This window comes from Bombus vancouverensis, chromosome 1, assembly GCF_051014615.1.
Source record: "Bombus vancouverensis nearcticus chromosome 1, iyBomVanc1_principal, whole genome shotgun sequence".
In the NCBI taxonomy this organism is placed as follows: Eukaryota; Metazoa; Arthropoda; class Insecta; order Hymenoptera; family Apidae; genus Bombus; species Bombus vancouverensis.
In genome coordinates, this window is record NC_134911.1 from 3,170,738 (window position 1) to 3,195,161 (window position 24,424).

Consider the following 24,424-nt stretch of genomic DNA (forward strand, 5'->3'; position numbering starts at 1 on the left):
AACGAGACGCGATAAAGTGCACGCGTACCGAGCGAAAATTCAAAATCGATTTCCTCGAAAACAAAGCCTCAAACGAAAAATTTTGATTCTACATTTTCGACCTCTTTTTTCGCGTAGTATCACCCCCTTTCCGCTTGAACTACCAGTTACCAACCACCCTGTATATATGCAAAATGGAGACGATAGTCGTAGTACAACCGGGAAGAGGCATTCATTCTACATGAAAAAAGTCGAAACTCTAGAATAACATTTTTTCATATGACGCTTCGTTTCTGGGAAAATCGAATTTGAAAATTTGTCAAGCATACCTTAATTTGCCTATATTTTTTCTATATTTTTGACTTATTTTCAAATGGAATTTAAATCGCTGTCGATTATTTACTCTTATCCGGAATTAACCAAATTTAGGTATAATTGTCAAATCTTCAAAGTCAATTTTCTCGAAAACGAAGCCGCAGATACGAAATTGCTTTCTTATTTTTTCACGTAGAATCGCCCCTGGCCGGTTGTACTGCGATTACTGCCCCACCTCGTATAATAAAATTTCTCAATATAAAATAGGATTTATATTAACTTTTATTCTTACAGTAGATTCAAATTGTCATATCTATAATTTTTGACACAATCTGTATTTACTGCATTATGGTTTTTAATATAATATATATATAATTCGAGGGAGCAAAATTTTTATCCAAATCTTGACTCCCTAAAGTCGTCGAAATCCCTAAATGTCAAGCTTTAACAAACAATCTGAAACTTGGTAAACTAGATACAACATTTCTCAACTCGTTACGTATCTACGATCTCGTGATCCCAGGAAGAACAGTTTCCAAGCTCCAACGTTCTGTCTCTCGTAGCGTGAGGCTACAACCCCAAATGGTTAACTCTCCAATCTAATCTTTCTGGGCTGATTTGATTCGCTTGCCGAGCGGATTTCAAATCGTATCCGCCGATCGACTTGGTGACCAGGCACGTTTTACTTTTGCGACACGATGACTGCGTTTATTCGCAGCAAACGTACTACGTGCAATGTAAAAGCTTCAGCACGATACGAGAACGAAGAGAGGCTGTCCCGTTGAAAATGTTTCCGCGGTCGAGGCACACGAACCGACTCTCGACCTCACTCGCTTCTTCTCTGCCCCGTCCATGTTAAAACCAACGACTAGATCGCCTTGGCCGAACAGCAAAACAGCCTGATCTCATCTTGTAAATATGAACGTTCCTCCTCTTGTTGCCTCTCGAGAACAAGCACCAAATGCCGAAGATTTTATGGAAATGGCACGGCTGTTATTCCTTAGAGGGGGAGCAACGATCGCATAGGCACTATCGGTTTCCATTATACGACTCGATTCTATATTGTCGATCGCCTATTTGAGGGGGTTGAACGATAGACGGAAGTATCAGAGGTGGAAGGTTGAAGCTTAGGGAAATGGAGATCGTAACTACAGGTCGGTTAGAGGTATTACATCGTAATGTTCCGTTGTAGCGTACTGTTGCTCGTAAGTATAGTTGATAAGCATTGTTGATAAGTATAGTTCATAAACATTGGCAATCTGTGATGATATCATTGATAGTTGATAATGTGTCTAGACGACTGAGACGATTTGCGATAACATTACTTAGATTTATTCCAAGTGTACAAATTAATGATAAATTGATAATTAGAAGCTATAATTAGAAGCCTAGTATAGTGACTACAAAAGCTATTGGCACGTACCGTTATTCTCCAATGAAGCAGTCTTTGTAATTTTTGTAACCATATGAAAGTACTACTGATATGAAAATGATATGAAATGTAGTATATTTGGACCTAATTAATTAGCATGTAAATGCCATAATAAATAGAATGATATGCCAATAGTTTCTGTAGCCACGTGTGCCTTTTTATGCAATCACCAAACTATAATAATGAATTATCTATTAAAAAGCAGCAACATTATATTTTCCTATCTAGCGTGTATAATTTGCTACCTAAATATCGCTGATTTTACTAATAACATCGGAAGTCAAATTACATCTGTCTGGAAGATCTCTCTTTATCTAATTTATAATCAAAAAATTAAGAACTTAAAAAATTTGTAGCTGAAGACTTTGTCAATATTTCTGTAAAATTTTACGATTACAAACACCAGTTTTATCGTTGAGTATTAACTTCCAAAAATTAATTCAATTAGACCATAGTGTACTATTATATGAAACTAAAGTGATCATAAACGTAGTTATAATAATTTATTCTTAATTTTATAAAATATACATCAAAAGTAAACAAGTGTCTGAATACTTTTTAAGGCTAATGCACACTTTGATCGATTTGTATGAACAAGACACAAATGTTACTAAAACACATGGTAGAATAGAAAGATCCAGGACGACTTTATTCTCTGTTACAGTCATCCTTGAGTATTATAACTGCCTGTTATGCCTGCAGCTATCAAATATTATGGAGGAGTTATGTTACCTAAGGAATCCATTGTTTTTAGCTCGCTTGGTGATAAAACTATATGTACAGTAGATATGATGGAGATGGATGTGATAAATTGCTAGATAGATTATTGTGATTAACTCAAGCAATAATATTTAATATTATTTAACACTTAGACGAATCATGTATTTAACTTCAATACGACATTGATACAGTTTTAAATGAATAATTATTCCACAACAAGATCATTAAAGATCATTAATTCGTACGTTTTAGTAACACTCGTGCATTGTTAAAACAAGTCAATTAATGTATCCAAATACATACGAGCTGCAGTGTACGTTAAATCCTACGAAAACATTACAATTTAGTTTAGACACGAGTTAGATTATTTAATTTCAGAGTATTTAATTTTAATTGATATTCTACACTTTATACGATGTATGTTATTAATAATAACATGCACGTATTTTGTTATATAGCATACTTTAATGTCACGATCGCTTATCATATATATGTGAATTTTGTAACAAATTAAAAACAATAGAGGAGATTTGAGATGGAGGAAAATAGAAATGAGGAACACGAATGGAATAAAATTTAGAATATAGATAAACAAATATTACGGATGTAGGTGCAATGAAACAAATGAGCCTATCTGTACAATAAACTGAAATTTAACTTTCAAAAAGACTTTTAACAAATTAGGATTTAACCTAGCCGTTTAAAAAGTTGTTCATCTTTATAAGAAGTAACCAATTTTTGTTCTCTTTCCATCAATGACGTATGTATTACGTGCAAATTCTGTCAAACATCCTTAAATACAAAGTGTAAGAATTGTCAATATTAGCAGGAAAATTCAAATTACTTTTTACCGCAATTTCATTGAAGCTTTAGAACAAAGTATTTAATTCTTTGATTCGATATAAATTGATATATTTTTAGACATTTATAATTTCTATCTATTTGACATTCATTAAATTACGCGTTACACAAACTGTTGCCGTTTAATATTTTACGACAGTGCTTAAAGAAGTCATAGCTAGAAAATAAACTATGCATTAAAGGACTGTGTAAAATAGTACGTAGCAATTGAAACGCTGCACAGAGATGTTTCCAAGATTTCACCGGGAAATTATTTGGTCGTTGACCCAATAGAAGTGAAATAGAAATACGTGTGTGTCATTGAACCTCCATGAAAGAATTATGTCATGTCTTTCTATAGAGAAATAAATTCGATGATATCCCGATAAATTTATAAAGATATATAACCCTTCGTCCCTTTTGAAAGATTTATAATTAAATATTGAAAGATTTATAATAAAATTTACGCCAAGGGTATTTTAATCATATACATGTCAAACAGAATAAATTAACGACGCAACTATAAATACGGTTTCTTCAAAGATTCGAATTATCATATTATGCAAATTTTATTTCTTCATATCATGTCGTTGTGAGAAATTTATATGTTTCGTGTAAATGGATGTTTTCATTTTGAAGTTGCATTAGTTAACGCTGAGGAAATTTTTATAAATCTTCTGACGAGAAGAGTAAACAGATAGACAAATTTGAAACCAGAATAATTATTTGTAGAAACAAGAATGTGTTTTTCAGTTAAATATGTGAACACATACGTCAGAAAATTTTGTCCAGACGTGAATACAACGTAGAACCAAAGAAAATTAATACTGCTAAAAAACTAGTACGTAATCCTCTCAGATGTTAAACCGCTAGCGTAATTTATTTTTCCTCTTCACTACTTTTAATTTAGTTTTTATCCTGTCCGTCAAATTTTACAAGATACTAATCATTTTTCGTTCTAAATTTTCACAAATCCAATTTCCACATGTACATAGTATTATAATATTTATACGTATCTAATATTCGCGTATTATCTTTGTATATTATAATAAATATTTTTACGTTATCCCTTATACATGTATACACCTGCCAAATACTATAAAAAATACTACACTTTGAATGCTTCAAATATTTGTATATCGTCTCTTCAATTTTTACGTCTTTAAAATTGTGCGTTATTGATTATGACATTATTTTTATTCCTGTCATGGAAATTGTTAACTTTAGAGTCATCATTCCTACGGATCTGAATACATTTGTATGTGTACATTATTTTCGTTATAGTCTTCCTATTATCATGTTACAATAGACGGATTCATTGGTTATAAGTTTGACATATACATACATTTTGTCTGTTTATTCTTTCCAACTTCAAATCTTAGTGCACAAATTGCAGATTTGTATCTGTAGAGTCAATGATTGACCGGATTTGAAAGTAGTGTATAAAAAATGAATGTTGCAGTTCTTCAGCAATGTCATATGATTCTTGCAATATGACGACCAGATGCGTAAGTAGATGTGTAGAGAAAAAGATGAAAATAGTATCATAAATGAAAACAAGTTATATATATATACATTTACTTATTTATTATATATATAATATACAATAAAATATATCATCTATTATAATCATACTCCTGAAATTTCGAAAGAATCTTGTCGAACATCTCAGAGTTCTGTTAACTGGATGGTAGTTCAACATTTTTGTGCAATTTTTTATTAAATCTATACTTTATGCTCTACAACGCTACACGCATATTGAATTTTACTACCTGCACATACCGTGTGTTGCAGAATTTTGCACCACAATATGGAAGTTAACTTAAATTATGTTTATATACATACTAAGATTAAGCACTTCCTCACTCAAAATGTCATAAAATTAAATAACAGAACGATAGCTAGTTGACAGTATATACTTCAACGCTTCCAATCGAAAACGCTAAGATCCATTATAAATGCACCCTGGTATGTCACCAACGAATTAATACATCGCGATCTCAAGATACCAACAGTCAAAGAGGAATTAGCAAAATATAGCGACAGATATAGCAAAAGAGTCAACAAACATCGAAACCCCCTAATTACTGGACTACTTGATACGTCGGACCAGATCCACAGGCTGAAGAGACACTACCCGCTAGAACTAAATGTTAGATTCAATTAGTTATTTAAATTAAGTAATATTTGCTTATTTATAACACTTACTTATAAATTATTCTTATCTATAATAAGTATTAACTTATAAATAATTAGCCATGTCACTGCGCCACGCCAGAAAAAATTACTGAAAATTCTCAATGCGAGAATTGATTGTAAATTTTAATAAATAAATAAAAAAAAAGTTGACAGTATAATCAATCCTTTTGGCACGTTTTTACGTATTTACATATCTTCGATATTATTCTGTCTTTGGTATTAACATATGTTTGATGTCAACGTTAATATGTCCTTAACGTCTTCATATTCCCAATACAAAGTATAGTTTTATAATGAAAGGTCAATTTTATTGTTATGTATATATGCAATGTAAACGATTTTTAAAGTGACTAAAAGTGTGTCTTGTTACCTTTGTGTCCACGATACCTGTGTTTCATCATCGCATGCTTGGAGTCAGCGTGTTCTACATGTGAGTATTACTTCTTCATTATTTTTTTTTAGTATTAAATAACTTGTACGTTTGAGGAAAATTAGAAATAGTTTGTACGAACTATTTCGCAATTTTCGACATCAGTTTGATAAATAAAAGCATTATCGTTAAATATATAATAATTGAAGATCACAGGAATAATGGAAAAACGTGATACATACACCTTTTGTATTGCACATAAGAACATTTTTATAATTCGGTATCTTATTAACCAGTCACACATTATGAAACCTGTTTTATTATCAAATTTGGTTATAGAGTTCTCTTGAAACTTATTCATATCACATTAATTTCTCAAGTTCAGATTATCATATAGTAGATATTAAATGCGTTGTTAGTTTTTTCATAAAACTCGATGAACTTATCATCTACTGCTAAAAGGCTCACTTTTTTGCATCGGTCAAGTTACTCCTCTTTGTAGCTATGCTATGTTAAAGTACATTCTCTTATTTACCGAATAACATAAAATTCAGAGTTATCCTGTAATCCTCTGTTCCTGTAATCTTCAATTGTATGTTACATCAAGGCGATGTGAGATTTCTTGCGAATGTTAAACGCGTATATTCTTGAGAATATTAAATGTGTTGCCGAAGCATGAAAATAATTTTATAGAAAGCACAATTTCACAACCGAGGTAATATTATTACAAATTGCCAGTGCTAGTAAATTTTCTTACGAAAGGACAATAGGTTAATCGGTTATCCTATTCGATTTAAAATTGTAAGAGCTGTTCGTGTAAAAGTTTACAACGCACAACTTGTCAGTTGTCAATTCAGTAATATTATTAGCTAATAAATTATTGTGCAAGAAGCACTAGAAGCTTCGAACAATAGTGTAACTATAAAGATCATGTTCGTGAAAGCCTTGAAAATCTTGCTTAAATGACAGTAGAAAGTTTATTTGCAGTGTTAGAAACAAGGGACGCGATTCACACAAAACATCGTTTCAGAGTGCACATTTCGAATGCTACTAACACAACCGGCAATTCAGTTCCCATTATTTTGTTCTCGATTAACTTAGGTACTTGATACGAGCATTTGATATTGCAAACTTTATTCTTATCCGATCTCGCTTTAACCAATCGAATTTTCGTTGAAAACTCATCTCAACAAAATATAGCAGCTCAAAAAAGTATTCCAATTTCGAACACATATCATGGAAATTTTTCATATTACGTGTGTTATGTCAAATATTTTGAAATTTCATTAGTTCCACAATGAGACACGACAATCATAGTTATATCGATAAAATTTGAAATCAATCTGGAAGTGTATGTAAAGCTTATGGCACAGTAATCGCAAATATGCATCAATTAAAAGAGTAATACAGCGTGAATAGCAGTCTTAAATTAATATGATTAATGGAAAAGATAGTTTTACCAAATACTGTGCATTACTAATATAATGAATAATAATAACAAGTATTGTGACTATATAAAATTATAATCACTTTATACTCGCTTCATAATCTCTGTACATGTAATAAAATATGACGACGCGATTAGATTGACTTTCAAAAGTCAATATGCAATAACAAAGCTGACATTTAGATTCGTTAAACCTAATACAAGTGTTTCGTTAACTTGGCAGTCTTATATTCAGATTCTTTAGTTTCTGAAGTCAGATGAAGGAGCTTCCTCTCAACTGTTGCAAAGACTTCCATATTAATGCTAGTAACATTTCCTTATATTTTTATAATTATTAATAAATGTGCTACAGAAATTGCAAACCGCACGAATAAATGAACGCAAAAAAAACACATTCTTTCAAGAAGTACTCAAACCTCTGGTAATTCCTGTAAAATTCTTCTAGCGGAGTTCAACACCCACTGTGTTGCTTCCTACACGCGGATGGAAGCTGAAGGATGCGCCAACACGGTATGGATGACGGAAGAGAGAAGTCATCGATCTTCCGCCGTAAACACGGTCGAGGAGGCACGGTTCAAAAGAAACGTCCAAGATACTGGTACTTAGAATAGTTGCGAAAGAACGTTTATGCAATACCTTAAGGACTAGAGACGACATTCTTTCGCTTTATCGACCATAACAGAGCCGATCCTCGCTGTCGAAGATTATACGTTCCGTGAATCGTACGAGCTGGCCATCGTTGACGTAATTTAAACACCGTATCAAGGACCTTAAAAGTATTATAGTTGCTGTCGAACGAGTATCTAGTATCGAGATAACGAACCATTATTTTCCTATAGCACGTCATCATACGCCGTTTTATCGCATTTTCGACAATAGGTTCGATCGCGCGATGTAACACGATTTTGGTACCGTTTATCGTCCCACATGTCAAATGAATTTTACTTTTACGGTGCATGATTTTCGGTATCAAGACTCCGATGAATTTTAACCTATCGACTAGGGTCATCCTTTGATCGAAAACTTCTATAACCGATCAGAGTTAACGACAGAACCACCACAGCGTAGGCGAAATAACTAATTCGAAATTTTTTATAGAAATTTCATAGATTTACAATGGCACACTATTAGAGATTTGAGTAATTTTTTGTTAAATATACGAATGAGGATTTATTTTTCTCCTGGTACCGTGTACCTTTTCATGTAATTTTTCATTTTGGTTTCTGTGGTGTAAATTTTATATCTTCCTCGTCGGTAGTCCTAGTGCGTTAATCGAAGATAAATCAGTTTCGGTTAGGAACCTGTTAGCCGATAGAATATAGAATATTTTCTTAAAAAACCGCACTAAATGCTTTATAATTCGATTAATTTCAATTGTATCCACTTACGACACGAAGAATGGTGAATATTTTTGAAACATAAATAAATGAAAGTGAAAGAATTGATACCGAAGAGTCTCGCAGATTTTAAATAAAAGAATTCCGAAGTGAAATACTTTCTTAATGAATATCATTACTAAGTAATGTAAAAGATTACGCTAAATCCATGTAAACTGATAATAATACATTAAATCGATTTGCCATTAATTTTTAATTGCGTAAGCATAGAAATCTCTGGTTAAAGGTCAACTACTTGCTTAATAGGATAAAAGTTAATTCATAAATCGTGCGATATTTAAGAGCAGAACAATGCAAAGAAACTATAAGACAATTAAAAAAAATACTTTCTTATAATGCGTACACAATTGTCACGCACAGGTAACTAGAAGACCGTGTAGAAGAATAATAGCTGTGAAAGGTTACATGCAAATCGAAAGCAATGTGCGTTCCGCGAAGGTGTAAGTATTTATACAGTAGACAGCTGTAGATAATAACATCAAAAGCTTCGATAAATAAAAAAAATATCATGTGCGATTTTTCGCAAAACGCAATTTGTTATTATAATGCGATATAATATAATATGATATAATAATTTTTGTAACCTCTATATATATTTTCAGATTCGTTACAAATTTGAGCAGTGTAGTTATGATAGTTGTGTTTCATTACAACACTGATGAAACTTCAAAATGTTAACGTATAGCAAATAGAATATATCGATAAAAATTTCTGTAAGTGCAGAGAGTGGCTTCCACGAGTCACAGTACGTGCACGGTTTTGTCGATATACTTTAACAATTCACGAATATAAAATATACAGATCAATGACAAACTAATAATCAAAAGCCATATTTATTATCTTCTTGTGGAATCAATAGATTTTTTAATTATGTATCATGTTTGACGAGATAAATATGTCACATAAATACGTGATACGTTTTGCATATGTCTTTATACATAAATATGCAAAATATGCATCATACAAAGAATAGTGAAATAAAACAATATATTTTTACAGTCTCCTAATCATTCTAACAAACTTCTATCTTTATATAAATTTCGTCCTTCCATTTGCATTCTATAAAAAAGCACATTTGCATAAACGTCAGCAGTGTCATAACATGCATAACGTACATATCTATAAAAATGTTCTATGGTAAGTGTTGGAAAACTTTCATGAGCCACTGTGTACAAGTCGTACTTGACGTAACTGGCAAGCGAAACATACATGGTGGACAAAGGAAAGAAAGAAAAAGGAAAAGAAAAAAAGAAAGAAAGAAAGAAGTCTTATAATGCAAAGTGTAACAGCAGGTAGAACCGCAGAAAAATTCGACCCGATAACCGCAGGAATATCAATGAACCGGTCGCATTCTCCGATTACAAATAGTTGTTATTGCGACACACGGTAGACAGAACGTAATTTGGGTTGCTCGTTCGCGATGTGACTGTTAAAACAAACGAGCAACCGGCCCGTGGCTGTTCGCTTCGAGAACATCAGAGCTCGCAATGGATGGTAGCCATTAGTGTCTGGTGCACGCCCGAAAATTGCTAGCACTAACTTTATCACCGTGGTCAGTGAAACTGTTGATTATTGTCGGTTACGGTTTAAACGGTATTGGACCATGCTGTAACAGATCATTGGAACGCATCGATTGCCCGGCTAAGTTTCACGCGATTGCTTTTTTCACGCACCGAGTGTGTCGATGGCTGCGATTAAACACCAAATTTCGAATAATTTCATACTGGCCAAGGCAGATAGAAAATTGTTAACCTATTAACCAGGTGATTTCTTAACCAGAAACGTCTAAAATGAATGAATTAAAAATTTACAAAAAGAATTAACCTTACTTAGATTGATTATAGTCCTTGCAAATATATGTATGTAAGTATTATATATATCGGAGATATAGGGACATCGGGCCTTTCTTTTGGAATTTTCGGAAGATCCCCGATACTTTGGTCTAAACTATTTATTATAGCTGTACTTAAATAATAGAACTTAGAAGTAGTTGTTGCGATACGATCTGATTATGTTTGCCCGAGATTTGCGACAGTGGGCTTGGGCTTGAGGTGACACAACTGGTCGCCGAACGTAGCCACGGTCACGGGATGAACGTTTTTACTTAACAGAAGAAGTACCAATATTGAGGGACACACGCTGTATTAACTAACAAGCCCCGGGCAGGAGCAATATCGGCTCTATGCGGATTTGCCTAGTAACGGCGCCTGGAATTTTGTCGATATCCCCGGTCAATATGCAATTGACAAATGCGATCGTATCAGTCTTTTATTCTTGCGATCACCTTGGAGAGTTTACACGCATCGTCTTGTCAGTCAGTCAGAAAGATACCGAGCGTCACAGCTAACGTCAATTTGTGTTTCAAAATATATTCAATTGTACTCGGGGTGTTCCCCGTTGACCGTGGATTCGTTATTGAACCTAAGAACATTGTCTTTAACATCAAGAGTGTCTAATTACCACGTTTGATTGTCAAACTCTGTTAAATCAACATTTGTACATATAATTGTAAATATAATCTCCATTGAACAACGACGATGGCTTGTCCTAATGAAGATACGCTACGCGCCCCTAAGATTAACGCCAACCCGACAAACCCGACATATAAAATAATAATATTATATAAAAGTGATGGAAAAATATTCGAACACTTGTAGACACCTGAACATCTTGAAATTTTATTAGTACTATGATGAGACTATCGTGATGCTATTGGTAAGGTTTGAAACAAATCGGAAAGTGTACACAGATGCTGCAAGCTATTTCGTCCAAGTACATATTTCGTAAAAATCATAAAAGTATTTAAAAATATTTTAAAATATAATAAAAAGTATTTAAATACTACTAAAAGTATTTAAATACTATAAAAAAGTATATAAATATAAATAAAAGTATTTAAAAGTATTTAAAGACAATAAAATACATGCCTACTCAGTGGAAACATTATAAATATTTACTCGACAAACCCGACACATACATATGTACATAGATCATTCCACAAGTATCGTCGTATTTTTAAAAAGTCAAAATTTAATGACATTCACTGACCAGTATATCCCATTTGTTGTTTTCCTGGAATATGTCCTACCACTGAGGTAATTTTGAAATTCCTGTCTTATAAATATAAATAATGGAAAATATTTCTTTATTAATTGGAAGTTTTTCTCTAAATGAAATCTGTTAGCGTAGCGCTTGAAAATAATGAAAATTTGTGAAGTCTGAAAGACACAATTAATTGCGTGATAATTGTCGATTATACTATTGTGTAACGTTTTTACCGTGTACGACTGAGCATGCCATGAATCAGAATTCATTTCTAATTCATTAGAATTAATCATTACTACCCATAGTAGCATTCATTCTTTTAATTACCAACTCTAGGTTTCTGCAGTTACCATTTTATTTTACTTTATACCTAAATAAAACAATTTTTATGTTCAAAATATTGATACACATATCCAATCCTCAATTGAAAAGGATATTCATATAATATTTAGCTATTAACCGGTGTATACAGCAGTACAATGCAGAATATACTAAATTTCATTTTTATAAAAAATTAAAATTGTTCTATAACTCTTAATAAAATTTATATTTAATGCACTAAAATATTGTTTTAGACGAGACAGTTTACTTTCGCAATTTTAAATATACACAAATTCATGTCGTTTCGTGTAAAGGAAAGATCAAACTTTGACTAACAAAACTATAATTATTTATGTTCCGGACAAAACTTATAATTTGATAGCAAAGGAAGACTATTTTTTAGAGCTGTATAAACCTGCAAGACAAGTTTGAATATCTAATCCTAAATAAAAAAAAAAGAATTTAGTATATCAACAGTAACTTTCCTTCTAAAGGCTTTTAATTTCCCTCGTGCTCAATAGCCGTAGACGTATAATAAATTCGATATTTCCGAGAGCTAATTAAGTAATACTTCGTAATGGCAACTCATTATCCAAATGACGCGGCGGAAATCCCGCGGTCTTGCGGAAAAAGCGAATATCTCATATATAATATGCGGTAGTGATATGGAGATGTCATAACATCGGTTAGTGGTCAAAGTTTACAACTTCCGATTGCAACAATTAATATCTAGACCCTCGTCCAGAATCAGCTCTTCGTTTGTAGTGAGATTTCTAAAAAGATCGTATCCTTGTAAAAGGGAACAGTTGTAACTTACTTCTAATCTATATTCTGAAAACTCCAATTTTATGACTCATTGTTGAACAGGTAACAATGATAGGAACTGATTTCAAAAAACTGACGTAAGTGCCCGTATGTGTGTGGAATGCGTACGACCTCAGCTATGGTTAGATCAATTGAATGGAAATCTAGAATAAAGGTCTATTTAGAATTTTGGTGAAGTTACCGCGTTATACTGTTTCATAAGTTCCAAACACGTAACGTGCTTCTTGTATTCAACATTACATCGCCTTCTGACGAAATATCTGCAATCTGTGTTCTGAAATGATCTACTAATTCAAGTTTGATCAAAATGCGCTATACAGCATTCGAGGTTTTATTCCAGGTTTTCATCTAATCGGTGACTCTACTTAATGCTTTTATCGAAGGTTGCAAATTTTAACCACTGTCCAACTTTACGATAATATTTCCACCTATTATACGTTCAGGTATTAGTCCATCGTCATCAAGAAAGGGTGCGACTAGAGCGCAAGTGTCGCCGCGATACTCAAAATGCCGTTGTTTGGAAAATTAGCAGTGTACACGGCAGCCAATCAATGCGCATCCTGTACAAACCAAGTTCAGATGGACTCAAACGAAATCAGACCTATACTCCTATACTCGAACAGTTCGGTACAATCAAACACTTATACACACATACTTACATTGGAACACATAAACGCTTGTAACCTTAGTAGCTCATAGTATACAGTGATAGTAACACTAGGTTTACGGGAGACGTCATTTTGACGTATTTCGAATTTCATGCGGAAAATTACACGAGCCGTTTACATTTTTCTTTTATCCATCTAACAAGATAAATGTATATCGAAATTCATTTATTTTCAAAGCTTTCTAGTTGTTACGTCGTACCCTCAATAGTCTTAAGGACCTATCATAGATCTCAGGAATTTTCTAGCTAAGGTCCTTCAGACCGAACAAACATCTCTTTACTCGATCGGTTCTAAAGCTTATTGTTTACTACGGGAAGACACGGGAAAGTTAGTTTTTCTCACGTATGATACTTCACACTAGCAACTTTCTATCGAGGGCGGCTAAGACTCTTCCTAGTCCACCAACCTTCTTTTATCCAATCAGAAGCAATGTCTACTGCCCTCACTTTCCTAACCAAAATTGTCATCAACAAATCCGATGATCCCTTGCGTTAGACACACCCATCACTAGCTTTCCTCCGACACAGCATCGTCACTTTACCTTGCTTATTCTTCATCGTTAGAATAGTCAACGTGTCATTGCCGGGTTTCTACCCTTAAATCAATCACTTACTTAACTTATACATACGCATCAGTGTAATTATCTTCTTTACAAAGTTGTTGGAATAAACATTAATTTATACCTGCTAATTCAGTGTAAACTCAATTGAACCACCTCTATTATCGTAACAAAAATCAGGGGATCGATGAATTCGTGGCGTCGATTATCTAATCGTAACGGGAATTTACGACTCCCGTTGACGTGCTTTCTCGCGATCGCGTCTCTCCGCAAATGGTCGAATAAACACTAGTTTTGAAGCTTTCTATGTGGTATACCTATATCTATACGTGTCCATTTGACGCATTCGAAATGTCCGTAAACCTAGTGTTAAAATTGTTATATTTTAAAATCAAGCAAACGATCATCTCCAATCAATTTCCTTAATACAACAGTTCTCGGGGAAATAAAGAATATCTAGTTTTTCAAGTTGGAAGTAGATGAACGATCGAAGACAGATACGGCAATCCAATTTACACGTTTTGCATCGTTTTGATAAAATGTTACCCGAGATATCTCCTCCACAGTGTCGCACGAGGAATATTGTCCCGACCATTTTTTAAATATTTCAGCCATAGAGACGAAAGAGTTAAGTAAATAAATTTAAAGAAAAAAAATTGTACAACAATCTGTGTAAGTACCTACCTTATAGGTACTATATCTTAACCCTTTAACCTACAACTACGGGCATAGCCCGTAGTAGATGATCGGACAAAACGTAAATTCTCGAACGTAAATCGTAGGTTAAGGGGTTAAAGGGAAAGCTTCTTATCCTTGAAATTTACTCGAAGATGTAATTTAATTTAACAGGAATAACAAAGTGAAATATACGCGCACAAATTGCTGATGATACTTTTTTCACGACATTACGACTGTTCAAAATTCTATAGTTATTATCGATATATATATAATATTTCTACATACATGAACAAGTATACACATATATGTAAATATTTCCGTTTTTTTTATGAAAATAAGGCTCATAACCCCCAGAAATAAAATTTGAATCAAAAATGTTATCCTGATAACATTTTCTAATGTAAATATCTACAACAAATATTGCAAGAATTGTCCGGTTCTAAAATCAGTTCGCTGATATTTCAAGTAGCGCACGCTTTAAATTCTTCCTCCACTTCAGCAAATCTCGAATTTTAATTTCTTGCGAATATAGAACTTTATCGGGGTGTTGCTTCCTGACCTAAATAACATAATCAACCATAAGGAAAGCTTAAAGGAATTTAATAAAAAACAGTCGCGAGAAAAATTGAAGAAGTTACGTATTATTGATATAAACGTGGATTAAGTTTCGTAACGCCAACGAGTCGTAAGAAGATTCCTGACAAATATGAAATTGAAATGGGACACGTGGAACGTGCTACATCCCACAATTGCGGATATTTCGCGTGTCATCGACACCTATACTCGCGAATAATGCCAACCAGATTGTCCTCCTTACAACTTACCGTTCGTTTCGAAGTGGGTGTTGTGCATTGTCAAGATTTGTAATACAATGTGACATGAATTTTAAACCGCGCAACTTGTCAGTCGCAAAGTTATCGATCACTATGCGATCACGTAGTATGGTAATACATTGTTATATTGACACAATTTTTGTATGGTTAAAGCGAACGTTACCTAATATGATATAAACAGGCTTGAGTCATTAGTAGCCCACCGAGAACTTTCTATTCGGCACAATTAATATACATATTTATTAGTTAAAAATATATCTAGAGCTACACAATAGCTCGCGAAAGTATTTCAACCACAAGCCAAAAATAATAGATATTTTTAAAAATTTTATGAGTAGTGATAATCGATTAAGTTTTTGTTTAAATGGAAAACAGCAATCGCTAAATGTTAATAAAATTTCTTAGAAAATTAAATGATTAAGACATATGAATTTTTTAGTGTCTTGCTTACGAGTAACTATTAGAAATAATTAAAAATCTTTTGATTATACGGATAATCAGTGTTGGTGACCGAAATTAATTTTGATTTTGATGGAAAATATGTTTTGGTTACCGATAACCATATTTTCTCATGAATATTTGGTTACCGGTAATCAAAAATTTGTTAATCATTTGTAATGATTATTCATGACCAAAATCGTTTAAACTAAAATATGAATTAAACTCTACAAAGATCAGAAAATTATTTAGATAGTCACTTTTCTGCTATTTCAATAAATATTAATATTTAGTGGGGCCATCTTTAGCACTAATTATGTTTAAAGCAACTATTTATTCTTCGCACTAATTTGCAATAATTGCCTTGTAACTTTTATACACATTTCCACATTAGTTTTAAATTCTAATATTATAATCTTGACAACATGTTTCATTATAGTGCTAATAAAATACCAAAAATTTTCGTACGAAGTACATAATAGATTCATGAAAATGTTCTATGGTAAGCATGTAAATACTTTAGTGAACTACTGATATAATAATAAAATATAACTTTGCTTTGATAAATTAGCAAATTATTTCGCACGAATACAAGATATTTTACAAATGATAATTCTCCATAAAAGAAATAAATAATAAATCAAAAACGGATATATTGACAATAAAGAATAAATTTTGTTTAAACAAGGCTTCGTTCCTTTTCTAATATAATTTCTAATATAATTGTATGATATCTAGTATAATTTACAATATATAATGGCAATTATACTGATTTACTGTTGCAAATTATTAAAAGAGATATTACGTGATAAATTCCTACAAATAATAAATTAGCATTTTGATTTAATGTTTATATAACTCTAGTACATTTGCTGAACTATTAGTTTTCCATCGTTAGAAATAAATGCGGACATTTAATTTACTTTTATGGCTTTATCCATCAGTTTCATAGAACATAACATCCTACAAAATTTAATATATCGGCAATTCATTGAGAGTTTTCTATGCCTACGTGCTGAATAATTCAATACTTTTAAAGTCAAATTATCACAAAGAATTTACATTTTGCAAATTATTATACACTGTGTGCGTTAAGAAAATGTAATAGCAGTATCACTGTGAGTTACCAATGGTCCACATTACGCAAACAGGAAACAATAGAAATCAGTACCATCATGCAACATTATGTAAATTACAAAAAAATAAAATACCATGAATGAAATTAAAGAAAAAAGAAAGTCCGGGTCATCGATTTACCGCCAGCATCTTAGTATATCTCTGCGTTAACGTGTCAATCGAAAATGATGAATCGAAGTCAATCGTATCCAGCATACAATTTATGAAATGCGACTAATGAATGAAAAAAGTAGTGGAAGTTATGGTGTCGCGACCTCGTTCATGCGGCCCCGTTCGTTCTCCATATAAGAAGGCATACAGACATTTTTCGTCTTTCCGTCAAATAAATTACCGCCGCGGAATGCAGGTACCCTTGTATCGGAAAAATAACCGTCGAACGAGTTAAACTGTAGCAAACATGAAGTTGCAAATTAAGCACAAATTTAAATCACGAAAAAGTGTGAAAGATACAATACCGGTTAAAGGAAGTATTTAAATAGAAAAATCATAAGTCCATATCATATAAAATAGTCACATAAAATATTTTGAAATTGCGTTAGCACTCTAATAAAATACGACTGTCATGATTATAATGGTAAAAATATAAAACCAATCTAAAAATCTATATACAAATTACAGGATACTTATTGCAAACATTTGAATAAAAACTTAGTATACATTATGAATAATGGTCTTAAACACATAAATATTGCTAACTATGATCCCGTTAAATATTACGATTTACTAATGTAATGAATAGACTGCGAATTTTCGTGCATTTATAGGAAATTTGAAAGTAAGAAATTGCACAGAATTCACATGGTATAAAAAATACGTGAAATATCCGATATATAGTGTGTTCCATGATACTTGATACTTAAAAAAATTCTTGGTAATTATTTAGAAAGCTACCGCCGTCTTGAATTTTTATGCTTTTTTAATATGTTGTCGGCCGCATGATTCTAAACAACTTTTTCCTGTACGTGTAACCACTGCTCCGAGATATTTGCAAAAATCTGTCGGTACCATTACAGTGAATTCTGCCTATTGTACGCTGATGCTGATTGTCGACAGCTATGAAGCCTAATCCAATAAAATAACGGCTAACCCAAACCTAATTCTTATCTTTTGTTTACAGTTTATATGTATAGGTTTGAATTAGGTATCATTTTATCAGGCCGACAGTAACGCATACGCTATCATGAACACCTAACCATAGGCAGAATTCACTGTAGTGGTACCAACAGTTTTTTTGCACATATCTTAAAAACTACAAGAGTCCGGCAATAACGTGCAAAAAAAGTTGTTAAAAATGTTGATTTCTACAACATATGAAAAAATTATGGAAATCAAAAAAGCAGCAGCTTTCTAAATAATTACACAATTTTCTATATAAATTCTACTTTTTTTAATTACATTCCCAAAAATATCAATTTGCATAAAAATCCAGAATCTAGTAATAAATAATTTCTTGCTTAAGTATTCTTGTGATCTGTACAAAATATATGTATACTTGTACTAGGTATCTTGTAATTTTTATATATTTTTTCAGATTCGCTTCAAACTTCACCAATATAATCATAATAATCGAATCTCATAACAGTGTTAACGGAATTTCAAAATGTTTCGTACAACACACATAATATATAATATTAAAAAATATGTACAAAACTGTTCAAATGCTTTCGTGCGCCTGTGCATGAATAAACAAAAAAAGAAGAAGAGACAGAAGGAAAAATGACAAAGATTAGCTTGGCGATCTCCATCTAATACCGTAGGGTCGACCAATGAGAAATGGGCTTATCGTATAATCGCGAAGTCGACCCATGAAATATCGAGCGATAAGATATGTTGGATAGACATTCTATGGTGAAACGGTGGTATTCCTTTCACTAAAGTGGTTCTCAAAGATGAAAAGGTGTATGTAGCCGGGTCTGATCGTCGGAGAACGGTTTTTACACGGTCGAAACCCTCGTCCTCTGGCAATACACTTTTACTGTGACGCAATCCACCTGCTATGTACATTTCTCGAGGGAACGCGAAATGCAAGCGACAGTATAAAGTACGAGAAGCAGACTTACCGTTCAGGCGTCGCTGCTTTTGTTTGAGGATGACCTCTCCCAGATAGCAGACGTTACTCCTCGTGAAAGATATACCAATTTCGTTCACAGTCCTCATGTTCGTCAGATAAACGCTGATAACAAAAAGGAAAATTTCATGTTAAATAGAAAGAATATGGAATTACGAACGTTAATACAAACATGACTTCTTCGACGCTTTTAAAATTTCGAGATCACACATCAGACTATATTGGCATTTCTAGATTTTTCATTCTGGGATAGGAAATTATGTATTGTGTAATTTTGTTGAAAAAAGCGGGAACATACAAAATTTTTGTGTATACCTTAAATCTAAGAGACTTTTCCTTTTTTCCTATTTTTTATAATGTTGAAGTTCCTTTCTTTGTTAAAATGTTTTTCCATTGAAAAAGATTTTTATTTTATGGAATTTAGAAAAGTTCATGTAATTTCACGAAACGAATAAAAATAAGTTTACATAAATCAATAATTTGAATGTTGTTTACTTCTTTCTTTACATGGAATTAATAGTAAAATTATTGTTAATATTCTCCTGTGTGAAAATTTTTCAATTTAAATTGTCGTTTAAATACAATATCTTTTTGCATTTATGCAACAGTTAAAAAAGATTATAAACTTAAAGACACCTTTTAAAAACTTCAAATTAATTTTCAAACTAAAGGTTTGATATATCTCCGTTTAAGATTTGAAATTTAAGATAATACCTAAACTATCCTTGTTAAAAGAACCAAATGGAACCTTTTATAGGAAGAAATTGAAGCTAACAGTCCAACATAAGATCATAATTTATTAACTATCAATTAATTTTCTTTATAAAACTAATTTTCTTTGATGTAATTTGCTTAATTTTCAACATTGAAATAGATGCTTTTAATTTACTGTTATATAAATTCTTAAAATATGAAAATTAAAAGTCTTGTAAATATTTAAAAATTTTACGTAATGCAATATACTTTCATTCGAAAATTTCGTTTTGTTAACTTAGATGTTAGAAACTGTATTTTGTGTCTCACGTCGTAGTTCTAAGAACTTAAGCTCGAGCTCTAGTTTATCGTACTTTGAAATGGCAGATCCCAAGAACATAGCACAATGAAAAATAGTCTTAAAGTTATATACTCCCGAGAATCATGTAATTTTAACACGTTCCTTATATTGAACAGCAGCAATTAATGGTAGTAACTATTGCTAACTGTAATTAATCCGTTTGTAACATGTAACCAATTGCATTTATTACGTTATGTTCTTAGAAAATTGTATGGACAAATGTTTAAAAATTATCAATTACAAGTATATATATATATACCTGCTTTCTAAATAAGAAAAATATATGTGTGTGAGATACATTTATTCAGAGTATAATCATAACTCATGCTATATAAATATTTAATATAATGCAATGACATTACATATCCCTACAATTATTTTATTCTTTTAATAAAATGTTTTTTAGTTTTAATTATTTTTTGTTTTTTATGTTGCAAATATTCCAATTTATATTTTGTAGACTTACCATTTTTTCCAGTTTGAAACCAAATCCCTTGATTTATAATGAAAGATGGATTTTATGCCGGTATTATTGCCGAGAACTAGTATTGGTTTGTATTGACTTTCGTTTGCTATGGACGACTCCATTTCTTTATAAGCAATGATTGCTACAATGTCTTGTTGAAATTCGATGTGAACGAGAAATAGTCTGTAAATGAATTTAAACACATAGTTAATATAAAAAATACAATTGTGCGAATTATCATAAATTTAATTATAAAATATAGAACTCCCTCACCTGTGATATGACGTAGCTGTAAGATCATTTGTAGTTAATTTTATGCAACCACCACCTTCGAAAGAAAACTGGCTACAAAATTCGAAGCTATTTACATGTAGCATTGGCATTTTATTTTCAATATTTACAACATTTTCTAATACTCGAATAACATTCTTCCTCGTTTCATAAACATATTGTATCGGTCCTTTTGAACACTCATTTCGATCGTTTTCACTTTTTGGTTCTGGAAGTTGAGGAGAGGATGTAAATTTCATGTGCGGTATAGGTACTGAAATTTGTGGATTTTGCAGGGATAAATTGTAAAATGATTTGTATATAAAATTTCTTCCTTCCTGTTCATATAGTGGCTGCGTAAAATATGTGCATTTCAGTTATGATATATTCATGTAATAAATTCAGTTTGTTAAAAATAATGTGAGATATTTAATATACCTGACCGCAGCGATAATACAAGCTGCCACTGCCACGGCAAAATGATGTTTTGAATACTTCGTCTTCATAGATAGGTACATGAACATATAAATAAGGAAACAACTGTGCCCAAAATAGATCTTCTATTTCTTGGAATGTCTGAGATCCGAAAAATTCGTGAGTCCAACCTGGACCAAAAATCGCAACAGAAAGTCCTTCGTGTCGTATTTTTTGTAAAGCCTGTAGATCATAATGGTTTAATGAAATATTAAATGAATATATGCTACAATAAAATAAGTAATATTATAATTACATATGTTGAATTAAATCCACCGCCACCAGGACAACCTCTTCCCCAAATATCAAGTCCTACATAAATATCATGAATATCTCTGTTGTGATTTTTTGCGAGTGCCACACTGTTTTCCAATTTTGATTTCGTCCAGTTATAATTCAAGTAAATGCCATCACAGTTTAAAAAGAAATCTCTGAAATATTGTATTTATAACATTAAATAAGATTTACAAACAGAAACAATTGTAAAAGTATAAGAATGTAATAAGCTTACATGTTTTTACTATTAAGCTCATTTTGCCAATTTAATTTTCCTTCATTGGTTACGCTATCATACCATATAATTTCAGAATTTCTAATTGCTTCATGAATATTTTCTGTCAGATATTTTACGAAATAAATTAAATTATTAACTTGCTCACTTTTAATGATATTTTCAACATTTAATAACCAGCCATCAAACTTATAAAATTTTGCAACAAGTATTAGTGCATCTGCGAACCGTCTTACTTCTTCCTGAGATTCAAGTATAACATCCCAGATACCTTCTCTTTCTGTAATTACAGTACCAAGAACTTTTACACCATGATTGTGTGCTACATTAATCCATCCAAAAGGTGGCACAGTTATGAAATGATGACTAAAATACACAAATGTGTCGATAACACTCCAATGATAAAATAGGTAAGAACCATAAGATTCTGATCCATTTATAAATCTGAAAAATCACGGGTATATTATGTATAATATACGAATTAATAAATATAGTGGTTTCTATAAATATTACCTGTCTTCTAGGTAACCGCCTTTCATATCATGACAAAGCAACGTTCTCGGTTGTACTTCTCTATCCAATTTTTCTAACTGCATTTTTTCTGCGCTTATTTCTAAACCACTGTACATATAATCGGTTGAATCTCTTAATTCTTTAATTTCTGGCCATGGTTTTAAATTACCCACGTTATCAAATAATTCTTTTAAGTTTTTGAAAGGTTGTGACTCTGTAACTTCAGTTGCCATCTCTGTGATTTATACTGTTCTACAGACCACTTTCAAATAGTTTTTAATCCATTAACTCAAACAAAGGTTTTCCTTCTTATTTGCATCACCGGAAGAGTTGTAATCATGCAGAGCATTCACTACATTGATAGTGTTCACAGCAAACGGAACTAGCATATCAATTTATGTCTCATGATTTAACACTATTATCTACCAACTGCTAATGAGCAAAAAAGTGTTCATTTCTCTATCTGAAACAAAATATAAGAAATAAAATTATGAATTTATAATGCGCGTATATCAATATTTATATGATTGTTCCAACTTTAAAAGAAATATTCCTATTTACAGAAGTATATATTCTTTAATATATTGCAAAAATTATATCGAAACAAACAATTTGGAATAAACATAACTAAGTAAATACTTCAATACGTTATATTTAATTAAATATTTCATTAGATTCGCTTAGGATTTAACACCTAACCTTTACGTCTAAGATATCAAATTAGTATACGTCAGCGTTACTGAAAAGCATCTGTTACTCTTTCTCATTCTCTCTTTCAATTTTATTTCTCCTGTTTCCCTTCTTATGATATTTATAACATTTCTTAGTTCAGATATAAGTAAATTTTTCGTAATTTATAAAAAATGACATTCTCTTTAATTATCGTATACTGTTAATCCATTACATATCTTGTTGTAATTTAACTTTTAGTACTTTAAGGTATGTGCATGCACAAAGTAATTCTGTTCCTAAGAATAATCATTTATTATTACGATAATACCAAAAAGTTAAATTAATTACTGTTGTTAATTAATTTTCAAATATCGTAATGCACAGCCATACACAAGTCATACAAACTATACTTATGTTCTTCAAGTCACCAGAAATGAATTTTAAATTTTATATTATATATTAATGCATATTATAGGGAGAACACTATGCAAAATAATAATGTTAAAGACATACATGTAATTTATTAGTATAGGTACTTACTATATACAAAGCGTTCTCTTCAAAGATAATATGACGACTACCGAACGATCGACAGCAACCCAACGTATTTCTGGTACTGATAATAGTAGTATAGTTACGAGATAGTTATGTGTCTATGTCTAGTTACGAAAAATTGACAATCGGTGCTTGGTCTCGCGACACCAAGTCGCATGCTTCATGAGACATACAATGTATCGCCAAGATTCTGAGGGAAGTACTGAACTGTTTGACTCGATATCAGTCCTTTTGTCAAAAGGTTTATCATTTATCACCTTTCCCAATCCGTAGTCAGGTTTTTCAAACTAAGACCGGCATCAGACGAGCGGTTTGTTGTTGTTGTATATATGGTACATTTGTACGTGCGAGAGTGAATACGTAGAGCAAAAACATACACAAGTATGTATCCCCTCCATAGTATGTATGTAGCGTTGTATAATGGCCTAGGACTCAGTTGACAAAAAAAGAGAGAAGTGCAGTGTGAAATCTTGTGCCCAAATTACATTAATATTAGAATAAAGTTCCTTATAAAGTTCCTTATACATAATATAATATAAGGACGTCTTAATATATAGCACTATTAACTTATAATACTATATAATATTATGTAGTTATAATATATAATAATAATACTATAATAGTATATAATATTATAA

At 31.9% G+C, this 24,424-nt stretch overlaps 1 protein-coding gene across 3 annotated transcripts in view; it reads right to left on the reverse strand.

Annotated features, from left to right (window-relative positions):
• Positions 1–24,149, reverse strand: part of ENGase (cytosolic endo-beta-N-acetylglucosaminidase) — a 38,111-nt gene extending 13,962 nt beyond the window's left edge. The window contains exons 1-8 of one of the 3 annotated variants that reach the window (XM_033341382.2): positions 23,772–24,149; positions 22,560–23,022; positions 22,047–22,490; positions 21,792–21,966; positions 21,500–21,718; positions 21,065–21,414; positions 20,792–20,974; positions 19,264–19,376 (exon numbers count right to left, since the gene is read on the reverse strand). In XM_033341382.2, the coding sequence (XP_033197273.2) occupies positions 19,264–19,376; positions 20,792–20,974; positions 21,065–21,414; positions 21,500–21,718; positions 21,792–21,966; positions 22,047–22,490; positions 22,560–22,792 (1,717 nt within the window). In that variant the 5' untranslated portion in view covers positions 22,793–23,022; positions 23,772–24,149. Of the gene's footprint in view, positions 1–19,263; positions 19,377–20,791; positions 20,975–21,064; positions 21,415–21,499; positions 21,719–21,791; positions 21,967–22,046; positions 22,491–22,559; positions 23,023–23,120; positions 23,236–23,258; positions 23,469–23,771 lie in introns of those variants that run through there. The other 2 variants (XM_033341380.2, XM_033341381.2) reach the window with 2 other exon arrangements.
• Between the last annotated feature and the right edge of the window lie 275 nt (positions 24,150–24,424).